This window comes from Ovis aries, chromosome 4 (assembly GCF_016772045.2).
Source record: "Ovis aries strain OAR_USU_Benz2616 breed Rambouillet chromosome 4, ARS-UI_Ramb_v3.0, whole genome shotgun sequence".
Lineage (NCBI taxonomy): Eukaryota > Metazoa > Chordata > Mammalia > Artiodactyla > Bovidae > Ovis > Ovis aries.
In genome coordinates, this window is record NC_056057.1 from 84158109 (window position 1) to 84170416 (window position 12308).

The following is a 12308-nucleotide window of genomic DNA, read 5'->3' on the forward strand; positions in this document are numbered from 1 at the left end:
TATATATGGTGTTTGCCTTAAAAAAAAAAAAAGTCTTTTTTTTTTAAATAGTAATACTAGGTTATAGAAATAAAAATTAGAGGAGAAATAGAAGACTTAACAATTAAAAAAAGCTCGGAAAAAAATGAAAAAAAAAAAAGCAAAAAAAAAAAACAAAAAAAAGAATGATTTTAAAAATATTAAAAAATTAAAAATATATCTGGCTCTTCTCTGATGTTATGGGCTGTGTGGGCTCACTTCCAAGGTGGTTCCCTCTGTTTAACTTCTTCTGTTTGCTGGTTTTTAGGCTCACTAGTTCAGTCGCGCTGTGGGGAGGGGGGATGCTGCAAACAAATAGCACTGTCGTGTGCACACAGTATTTCTGCCCCGCTTGACCTGTCCTTTCTCACGGCGCACAAACCGCTCCGGCTCTACGATGCTCAGCCGGGAACCGTCTGGGGCCGGCCCTAGGCTGCGTGCACTTCCCCGGTCCAAGCCACTCAGGTTCGGCCCTCAGGCAGCCCTCAGAGGCACAAATGCGGCTGGGACTGCGCTTTGTGCCCTTCCCAGGTCCGAGTAGCTCAGGAGTTTGGCGAGCGCGATCGCCGCGGCTTGTCACCTTTTCCGCCGCTGCCGCTCAGCTCTCTGGGTGGACCGCTGGCGCACCCCGTGAGGCAGACTGTGACTGTCCAGCACCCCCAGAAGTCTTAGCAAAGGAGCCTGCTTGCAGTTAGGTAAGTAAAGTCTCTCCGGGTCTGCAATTGCCCCTTTCCAGTCCTTACGGCTCTGGCTGCCTGTCCCCGGCGGGGAATGGTCTGCAGCCGGCTTTTTCCGCTCCATCCTTTGTTCTGTGCTTGGTCCTGGCGGTGTCTTATGTTCGAGCTTTTCGCGTGGTAGCTATCCCACAGTCTGGTTTGCTAGCCCAAGTTAGATCGTTCTGGTTGCGCGTGGGGCGTTCCTGCCCGATTCTTACAGAGCTCTGCAGCCCGCGCCTCCCGCGCGTCCCTGCCCTGCCCCCACTTCCCAATGGCGGATGCAGGCGTCTGTGCTGCTTTTCCGCTGGGGGAGTTACTGGTGGGCTTGTAATCTCTTGGTTTTAATTATTTATCTATTTTTCCTTCCTGTTATGTTGCCCTCTGTGTTTCCAAGGCTCGCCACAGACTCGGCAGGGAGAGTGTTTCCTGGTGTTTGGAAACCTCTCTTCTTAAAATTCCCTTCCCGGGCCGGGCTTCCCTTCCCGGGACGGAGCTCCCTCCCCACCTCCTTTGTCTCCTTTTTCGTCTTTTATATTTTTTCCTACCTGTTTTTGAAGACAATGGTCTGTTTTTCTGGTTGCCTGATGTCCTCTGCCAGCCTACAGAAGTTGTTTTGTGGAGTTTGCTCGGCGTTGAAATGTTCTTTTGAGGAATTTGTGAGGGAGAACGTGATCTTCCCGTCCTATTCCTCCGCCATCTTTTTGGCAGGTTCTTAGTTTTTTGAATGTTGAGTTTTAAGCCAGGTTTTTCACTCTCCTCTTTCACTTTCATCACGAGGCTCTTTAGTTCTTTGCTTTCTGCCATAAGGGAGGTGTCATCTGCATATCTGAGGTTATTGATATTTCTCCCGGCAGTCTTGATTCCAGCTGTGCTTCATCCAGCCTGGCATTTTGCGCAATGTACTCCACATGTACCTTGAATAAGCAGGGTGACAATATACTCCTTCTGTTTTATACATAGTATCAATAGTGTATATATGTCAACCACAATCTCCCTGTTCATCTGAACCCTTCTCTTTCTCGCTTCAGTATCCACACATTTGTTTTCTATATCTGTCTCTATTTTGGTTTTGTAAATAAGATCATCTGTACCATTTTTCTAGATTCCACATTTATGTGTTAATATATAGTATTTGATTTTCTCTTTCTGACTTACTTCACTCTGTATGACACTCTCTAGGTCCATCTATTTTGTTGATCCATTGGGATTTATGAGTAATAAATTGGGTTGCTTTTGGCATTCCTACATCAACTTACAGTGCAGACATTTTAGATCCTCCAAGTTACTGTTCATTTGTTTGCTTTTTAATTTCAAAATTTTGTTGCAGTTGTTTTTCTTTCTATTCTTTTTACCCTCATGGGTTTATGCCTTTAAAAATTAATTTTCTTCTTGTTATCTAGTTTGGATTCTGGAGGCAACAGAGGTAATTGCCTGTGTTCAATCCTCCGTCTTTGACCAAATGTCACTGGCTCATCTTTTCTTTTGGAGAACCATTGATATCTGATTATTTAGGGATGTTTATTTCCCTTGAACTGGTTAGATTACCCAGGAAAGACTCTTCTGGTTTCTTGTCTGGAGGGTGTAAGCCAGGTTACCGGTATAATGGGGAATGAAGATTCTCCCTGAGATCACTGTTCCCTTAGCTTGTCTCCAACTTGATTTTTTTATAATCCATATCCCAAATGAATATATTTCATACAATTTTAAAATTATGGCTCCTAATTAATTCATAGATGTCACACTTTGATGAAACAATAAGATTAAGAATCCAACATTTTAAATGCTTAAATTTATAGCTTAGATCCACTAAATTCTAATTCGTTGTTGATGTCCTGGAGAGAAGCTGCAGACCAATAATGCTTTGAAAGCTCTGCCCTTTGTTGAATGCCTCTCATCATATTATTGAATTCTGCTAGCTCAGATTTAAATTTAAAATAACTACTGTCAGAAATTATATTTGCATTTTTTGCTTTTGATTTAAACTAAACGAGACAAATGAATCTTTATAATGTATTTGTTGATGTAATTCGTAGAAACTGATTTAAATGACATCTTTGTTGTTGCTGTTTTGGCAAATTAACTGAAACCCTAATAATTTGGAATCTTCTACTTTGTCCCCACATTTCAACTCCAGGATACTTCATTGTTCACAATGCAGGCAGACCAGAGTATGTTCAACATGGTGAGTTGATTTTTGGTTTGTGTTTTGGGAAAATTTTCATTACCACCAAATGTTCCAAGGTTGATCACTGTAGGAAATTTAGAGCTTGAATATTCAGAGTGTGGTTTCTGTAGCTCCCTCTCTTCTAGAAAATAGGAAGGAAAGCTCCTGAAAAATCATGTGACTTTGAATGTGGTTGCTTCTATTTATGAAGGCACAGTGATCCTGGCAAAAATCAAAGTGTCTTTATTATACGCTTTGAGGGAACATGAAGTCTAGCTATTCAAGAACATGGATGTTTCTGTGTAACTATAGCTTATGCTACAGGACTGACAACGAAATTGCCTCAAGAATTCATGCTTGAGAATAGATCCTTGCTTTTTCTTGAACCTGAGCTACTTCATCGCTCATCTCCTCCCTTCATTTTGTGACCTGTAGAAAGAAGTAATACATGGTAAAGATGTGATGCCTACTTTGCTGCCAAATGAGATAAAGAGAAAAGTTTAGCTTGCGAGTGAGTAGGAAGTAGAAAGGTTACTCTGGGTGTTAGAGGAGATTCTTGCAAGATTGGTTATCATAGGAAACATATGTAGCAGCAGCTTACTACCAAGGCTGAATGAAGAGACCATGAGTGATGTCACTGAGAGCTTGTCAGCACTACACTATCTAGGATTTAGGCTCTTTGAGGATTAGTTCAGGAAGGTTATTTGTAGTATACTGCTTTTCCTGTGGGAATGGTGTAGAATTATCCCAGCTTCTGGCTTTCACTTTGGAAACTCAGGATTGTATTTAAGTAGAATGAATTTTTCCTTTTAGATGATTTTACTTCTAAGAAAGAATTTCTGCTCTGGAAGGTTGAAAGTGAAAGTGAAGTTGCTCAGTCATGTCTGACTCTTTGCAACCCCATGGACTGTAGCCTACCAAGCTCCTCTGTCCATGGGATTTTCCAGGCAATAGTACTGGAATGGATTGCCATTTCCTTCTCCAGCTCTGGAAGGTTAATTGGCCGTTTTTCAAAGACAAGTGTTTCTCTAACACTCTGTCCATAGATGGGTGTATTTTTGCCTTTTGGGTAACCAGGTAAAAGCTGGAGTCTGTGATGCCTGCAAATGAAGAGTTAAATGTTTAAACTTCATATTATATTGGTGTTAATAATGGAGCCAGAGAGACTTATGTTTCATGATCATTAGTGGTTTTCAGTCTGGGTGATGGAGTGGGGGTTATACTGACACTGGAGGATGAGATTTTTAATTATCAATTGTGAATGAGTTAAAAAATGGAGAAATACTGCTGTAAAAAAGGCAATGGGTCATCAGTAAATTCACACCTATTACAATTGCAAATTCCTGGCACAGAATCCAGTGGTTTTCAAGTTTCTCTGAACATCTCCCTACCACCCCTACAGACATAGCTGGTTCTAGGAGCTTCCATGTGTGCCCCTCTCTTTATCTGTGTTTTCTGAAGCAGATTTCTTGTACCGTCTTTCCACTGAGGAGCTTAGCCGTGTCATGCCCAGCATTGCAGATGCTGCTAGTGTTGGCTCTGCACTGTGAAGAACTAGGAGATCACAGTGAATCTCACCCACTGAGTTGCAATTGTATAGCATCTTCCCAGAAGCAGAACAATGCCTGAACATGGGTTCATTGACTGATCTGAGCAAAGCAGAGGCTGAAGTTGGTAGTCAGCTGCACATCTCCCTAGTCTTCATCTTGTGGCCCCACGAGATATCCCTTGAGAACAAGTTTGAACCCTGTTGAATCTGAAAATCCTACTCTGGACTCAGGATTGCCTCCATGGCCCTTTGAAGTTCTTATTAGAGTAGTTGTCTTGAGTTTAGAGAAGGCAGTTACCATATTGGAATGTGTCTAGACCCTTAACTCCACTCTCCCAAACCATCTCTTCTTACCCTGCATTGCCTGCTTTCCAGCTTATTACAGAGGATGCTAGAAAATGTGTCCTCTAGCAACACTACTTGTTTTGTTCTAAAGCAAGAATTCCGTTTCTGAGTCTTCAGAGTTAAACCATCATAGCATCCTGCTGCCACTAATATATACAGAGAACACCTCTCCTCTGAATGTATAATGATGGCTATTCCAGTGAACACCAGTGCCCCCAGATGGGTACAGCATGGTATCAACCCGTTTAAAATGTTTGCCAGGGGAAGCTTCTTATAGAAAAAAAAAAAAAAGTGCTTGAAACAGCACAATTCCTAATGATCTACTATAAGATCTTTCCACGAGATGCTGTTACCTTTACTTTTCCTTCTATCTTGACAAGATATTTTCAATTTTACATTATCTTAGAAGGATTAGATAAGTGACTTAAGTTTCCAAATTTGAGCAGCCTGTTTTGTGTAGTCATGCTGTCATGTTTCAGCCTTACTTATCATTCAGTGAATTCTATTTGTCCCCCTGGAATTTAAGTTTATAATGCTATATTATAATACCTGGTGTGAGATTATTATTAGAGGAAAATATTGTGACTTGTGGAATATCACCAATTCCTCCTCTTTATACTTTGCTTCCATTGAGTTATTGTCTGACTTCAACCAGCAAACCATTGGACTTACTCATGAAAACACCTCTGCCTATTCTTACCGTGTATGAAACTTCAAAATTTCTCAGACTTCCAAGAAACCCAGACTGATGCAAATATTTTTTCATTTTAGGTTATCTTAGTGTTTGGTTTTGGGTTTTTTAAAATCTTAATGTAAACAGATAAATTTATCTGATAGAGGTTTTGAGACTTCCTTGGCTCCTCGTCCCCCATTGCAGACTCAGCTCACAGTGGGGCAGCCATCTGCCCATGGGTTTCTTTGTCTTTGTCAAATTACCCTTCTTATCCTTGTTGTGTAGGTCATTTGATATCCTCTCATAGCAAGTCACCTTGACTTCCAAAATGATTAGGTCATACTGTGAGAGCTTATAGTATTTCTTAGCTGCAATGAAAATTTGTTCTATTATGAAGATAATTCCTTTTGAACAATACAAGTGAAATCTTTTCCCATAAAGAACTCCTGAGAGTAGATTAGAGTGAATTTTATCTCATTCTTTCTTAGACCTGTGTCACACCACCCTTTAAAGGTTATAAAAGCTGAAAAAAATACCAGATCTCTGTGCATTTATCTGCCTAAGTATCCTTTTATTTTTATTATGCCCTTTCAAGAAAGGAGTGATGTGACCTTGAAATGGGTTGCAATGGAGGATTTGATGGCAGCATAAGAGAAACAGTTTGCATATTTATCCAACCACAGGCTATTCATTATTTTCTATTATCTCAGCACCACTTCTCCATCACTTCCCTATGGAACCTATCCTATGCACCCATTTCAGTCTACACATGGGAGAGAGATGGCTTTTGATTTCTTACGGCAAATATTTGACAGAAATTTCTGATTCCTCCAAAGGTAATATTTATTGGAGACTCCTTACTCTTCTAGAAAAACATTTTTAAACTTTCTCATGGTTTAAACACCCTGATGGAAAAAGATCTTAGCATACCTTCCAGTGGCCATCTGTACTTTAATCTATGAATCAAAAGAGAGGAAATAGTTTCAGTAGCCACGGCAACATGCATTGTTTGGCTGTGCTGTTTTTCATAGCTAGTTATTATTTAATCTTGCTAACTTTAAAACTGAAAAAGTCTGGAGCTAAGAGATTCCAGAGGCTTTGTTCAGCATGTAATTGGAATCAGGAGGGTGTCTGTGGGTAGAGGTCCTAGTAGGAAGAAAAGACTTCAGTCTGGTCTGCACAAGAATCTGATTGATATCAAAGAGAATACTGCTCAGTAGTTCCTTAAAGGATTAGTTTATCATGTGAAAACGACTGATGACTAAGGATTTTGTTGAAAGGAGAAGTGAAATATAGGGACTGAACAGCAATGTACAAGGGCAAGGTATCTATAATAGTGGTGGCTCCTTGCCAGGTGGCTGAGTCTGTTCCTCCTAGCTGGGCAGTGGCACAGTCATTCCATAGTGATCATTCATATGCATTAATGCATTTTGATCTGAATCATTGGTATGACCCCTCAGTTTTTGGCTGCAGTGCCCATCAACAGAGCGGGCAGTTCCCAGAACTGTGTTCTCCTTGAATTCTTCCTTACTCCTTCCAATTTCCAAAGGAGGGAGTGCCTAGGATCTCTCTGTCTCTGCTCCATAGTGCAGAGTACTGTATCAATGTCCCAAGAAGCAAATACTCAGAATGTTGAAAGCAAGTACAACGAGTCACCAAAATGGTAAGTCTCTGCCCAACTTCAAAGGATATCACAGTGATGGTATTGTGAAACTTAGTATGTTTATTCCTAGACTATTTCAGTTCTGTAAAGAACCATCATGCCTAATCTGGATTTTTTTTTTTCCAGCACACATTTAATGAAGCTAATTACCTATTGGGTGATGAAGAAAATCGTTAATTGTCCAGTATTCCATAACATTATCTGTTCACATGTTGAATCTTTTTCTTCTAACCCATGAAACAAACCATCAAAGGCTGAATCTGAACAGGCTCCACCCACAGAGCCGAAAGCCGAGGAGCCCACTGCTGCTGTTCCACCTGCCACTGGGCTGGACCTTGGACTGGACACGCGGGCTGAGGAGCCAGAGGAGGGGGCAGCGGTGAGTGCTACCTCCCTCCCACACTCCGCCCACCTCCCCACCACTGCTGTGCTCATCTCATTCCATTTCTCCCTTCTCATTCCTGTTTCACTTGGGCCACATCACTTCCACACCTGTCACGGCTTCCCAAGTTCAAATGGCCTTTATTCTTTTGACAGTGAAAGTTCATTCTCTTATTTTTTTTTTAAAAAAGGAAGATATCCAGAGACCTGATCTAACACTGTCATGTTGCCGCAGGCTTGGTTCTCAATAAAGGGTACCTTGAATCTTTCTGCTACTCTCCCATTCATGGTAAATAGGTGGTAATAACTCACAAGTAACCAGACTTGTTAGTGCTTGCCCCAGCTGTGATGGCTAATGGTGGACCTTCCATTAGGGACCAACCTGCAGATGATAAGCAGAAGGGTAATCACTTTGTTGTTTATGTCTCCATATTGATTTCTTACAGTATTAGTCTTGTGGGTTGGTTTAGGCCCCATGAGGGACTGAAATCCCACATTAAAAATCATTGAATCTACAAGGATTCCTATGTGTACAACTGTTTGCTCAAAATCAAGTCTGGTGCTGGCTGTCATAATGAGGGAGCGTAAGGATCTGTTTTGTGCAGAGGTGGAGACTCATCTGTCTGCCTGGAAACCTCTCACCTTGCTCGCTGCAGCTGTGTACCACACCACATCCTAAAGTGGAATGGGGTCTATATGCACCATACTGAATTGAATCATTTAACACACTTGGAAGTGTAGAACGATACCAAAGAAAATATAATCCACAATACCCTTGGAGAGTAAAAAGAGTTTATTTATGCAATTCAGTTAAAGCATCTCCCAGGAATTTAATCAGAGTATTGCTGCTGCTGCTAAGTCGCTTCAGTTGTGTCCGACTCTGTGTGACCCCATAGATGGCAGCCCACCAGGCTCCTCTGTCTCTGGGATTCTCCAGGCAAGAATACTGGAGTGGGCTGCCATTTCCTTCTCCATTTAATCGGAGTACCATTTAGTAAATACTACAGCCTTCACGTAATCTGTACAGAGAGGAGAACCAATTTCCCAGTTTCCAAAATAACATTGCCTAGATGAGATAAGTAGAGGAATGAAGGTTGTTTTTTAGCTGTTGGTGCCTTCTGTTATTTTGCCATGAAAAGGCAGGTCATCTGTCTAATTTATCATTTATTAATAGAGTAGAAAAATAAATAATAGGGCAAGATAGTGATGCAAATATAAATTAAGAATGACTCAAGAAAAATGGTCATATTTTCCATGTAGAGCTACAGAGTTAGGCCAAATCCTGAGAACAAGAAATGTTCTCTTTCTGCTAGCCTGAGTCCCTCCTAGGAGGGCTGCTTGCACAGACAGTAGACTGGGAAGTGCTAAGACACCATGCTCCACTGGAGAGTTTTCTCAACTCACATCCCCAGATTCACAGGTGATCTTAGTAACTCAGTGCAGATTGAACTTTTTCATTTGGTGTCAGATTGTGATCTCTGCACCTAATTAGCGTGATTTAAGTAACAAAGGAAGGCTTCCCAGGTGACTCCAGTGGTAGGAATCAGCCTGCCAATGCAGGAGACTCAAGAGACATGGGTTCAATCCCTGGGTCAGGAAGATCCCCTGGAGTAGGAAATGTCAACCCATTCCAGTATTCTTGCCCAGAAAATCCCATGGACAAAGCAACCTGGCAGGCTACAGTCCATGGGGTTGCAAAGAGTCAAACACGACCAAGGAACTGAGTGGTGGTGGTTTAGTTGCTGAGTCGTGTCAGACTCTTGCGACCCCATGGACTGTTGTGACCCCATGGACTCTTGCGACCCCATGGATTTTTGTTTTCTCAAATTCTAAGTTTATTGGTTGTTCAGTGAACAATCTGAGTAGGTATCAATTATCAAGTACCTACTTTATTATACATACTACATTTATCAAGATTTATAGAAGATTGGTGATCTTTGAAATCAAGGGTAGTGTTAAAAATACTTAACAAGCTGCATGGTACAAGCACCAACCATTACTAAACCTGGTTTCCTTCATGTTGACTGAAGAGATATTTGAAAGAATTCTTCATTCTGAAAATACTTGTCTCCTAAACTTCATTTGAACTTTAGAGAACAGAAATTTAGATTCCTTGTGAAATAGACTTCAAGCAGTTGATTTCTCCACCCTTAAAATGAACTAAAACATAATAGTAAGAGAGGGCAGCTCACAGCAGTTCAGTTTGCCTAATGCTTGTCAAAAGTGGATCCTTTTCATGTGTTTAGAATGAGCATACTTGGATGAAGTCAGTCCTTCCCAAGTTCCCCCTTCTACTTAAGCAAATGACGTCAGACAGAATGTATTTTTGTTCCCTAACATAGGTTTATAGCTTCTTTCTCTTGGTGATAATCAAGATAACATTAGGGTTATTTTTTCTAAAGAAAGGTCTCTTCAGTTGCTAGATATGTGATATTTAGTTGTAAAGACACAAAAATCCACACTGTGTCCCAAGCTCTCATTAAGCAGACTAGCTGTGGCTGTCATCAGTCAGGATGGGGTTGACGTGACCTTTTGAGGTCATCATTTTTGCTACCAAAATGTCACCACATGGTTATTATTTCTAGTCTTGACAGAATGCATTTCGTATGAGGTGAAATTTGTGGTGGGTTTGTTGAAAAAGAAACAAATGTAATTTTGAAAACAGGAAATGTGAGCAGTGGTTCACAAAGCAACCCTGGGCTCTCAAGAGAGGTTTATTACATTTTTGTTTGTTGTTTTATTCCCTGAATAGCTAATATTGCCTTTAGTTTTTCCCTATGGCACCAAAAGCACCAAATTTTACCGCTGTCTCTGCAGGATGCATTTTAAAAACCAACATTTGCTACCTCTTCTCTAGATGTTTCCATGTCATATAAGTACTGAAAATTTTCTTTAGGAAAGATAATCAATATTTGTTTAGATATATATTAGAGAAATAGGTTAAAAATAAAGATGATTTTTTGCCTATATTTATTTCACTTTCTCCCAGAGAACCCCTCTTTCTCTAAATTTCTGTCTGATCCTATAGTTTGCGCAAACGATGTGAAGTGGACCAATGTCTTTTTTCCCTATTAGTTTTAAAGAAATAATGCATTGCAATTGAGTTTAGGGTTTAGCATTGTTTCCAAAACAAATAAATGGGAAAAAAATCAAGATAGATATTTTTTAAATATTTAGAATAATTTTAGAATCCTGGAAGGTGAAACACTGGCTACTTTTGATTTTGTTGTATTTTGTTTCTTTAAATATTTCATCAAACTTAAGTTGACTTGTCAAGGCCAATTTAAACCAGCAAATATAGATGGATAGATAGGTAGATATAGATAGATATGCCATGAACTTCGTCTTGCCAGGGAATAGTTCTGGCTGTGTGTGTAGAAGGCATTTGCTAGTTTCCCCGCTTCGTTCAGCTGGTAGACATACTTGAGCCTCTCTAGATGTGAAGCTCTGCTGTGGTGCTGGGGGATACGGTTTTGCAGGCAGTAGCTGTGGCTCCAGCCATCCTAGTTCATACGGAGTAGTGAGAGAGGAGGCTGACATTGCACAACACTCAAGGCATCCTACTGTGATGAGCATATGGGTGAGAAACAGCACTGAGTTTTCTCCTTGTGCTGCGTGAACTTGGGAGCTCAGACTTCCACTGTGTCTCTACCTGTGAGCTTGGATCTGTCAGGAAGACACTGAGGACCAAAGGAAGCCAGATGAGGCTGATTTCTTATCTGCTCTTCATTATCATGGGATTATGTTCAGATGCAAAGTACTCACTCTGAAGTATGCTTTACATATATAATTATATATATTTCCCTGGTGGCTCAGATGGTAAAGAATCTGCCTGTAATGCAGGAGATCGGGGTTCTGTCCCTGAGTTGGGAAGATCCCCTGGAGAAGGGCATGGCAACCCACTCCACTCTTCTTGGCTGGGGAATCCCATAGGCAGAGGAGCCTGGTGGGCTATGGTCCATGGGGCCCTGAACAGTCAGACCCGACTGAGCAACACACACACATACACACACACACACACACACACACACACAGAGGCAGAGGAGCCTGGTGGGCTATGGTCCATGGGGTCATGAACAGTCAGACCCGACTAAGCATCTCACACACACACATACACACACACACACACACACCAGAATTGTGTGTGTGTATGCATGCCTTGGAGACAGATTTACCTCTTTTCTTAGAAAAACAAAATCACAGGAATGGTTATTTTCTCTGAGTTTGACTGCGCTCCTATTAGCAGCTAACTACATTCTCAGTATCCCTCAGGCTAAACAAATAGCTGTTTCTTTTGTGTCCCAGGCACCCAGCAAAGATCTGGGTATATAATGTATGCCCAGTAAATTCTGAGTCATTGATTTGTTGATTGATTGACACTATAGTCTGCTTACCTGAGTGAGACTACAGCTAAAGCTATTAAAATACAGATATTACAGGGTCATTTTCTTTCTGTTTCTATTCAGATAATTGAATTTTTGTATCTAGGAAAAGAAAACTGTTTATTGTGATCAAAAGCAGGACCACCTATCTTGTTATGCTGCCCAGGAGCCCTGTGACATCTGAGCCTCAGTTGCCACAAATGGAAAATGGGGTTAGTGTTAACTGCCTTCACAGTTTCCTACAAGGGCTTGAAAATAATCCACATTCCTAGTTTAACATCTGGTACATAGAGGTCCCTCAAATGATGAGAGTTGGATAATATTATTGTCATCATCTTCATGATAAGTAGTCCCCCCAAGATAAGCATAAGTCAGTGAGACCTTCACTCTGAGAAGGGGAAGGCCAGAGATGCGGAG

The 12308-nt window shown here is 41.0% G+C and overlaps 1 protein-coding gene across 2 annotated transcripts in view; it reads left to right on the forward strand.

Annotated features, from left to right (window-relative positions):
* Positions 1-12308, forward strand: part of AMPH (amphiphysin) — a 215033-nt gene that overhangs the window by 181564 nt on the left and 21161 nt on the right. The window contains exons 16-17 of one of the 2 annotated variants that reach the window (XM_060415081.1): positions 2869-2916; positions 7382-7507. In XM_060415081.1, coding sequence (XP_060271064.1) covers positions 2869-2916; positions 7382-7507 — 174 coding nt within the window. The remainder of the gene's footprint in view (positions 1-2868; positions 2917-7381; positions 7508-12308) is intronic. The other variant, XM_060415082.1, reaches the window with a different exon arrangement.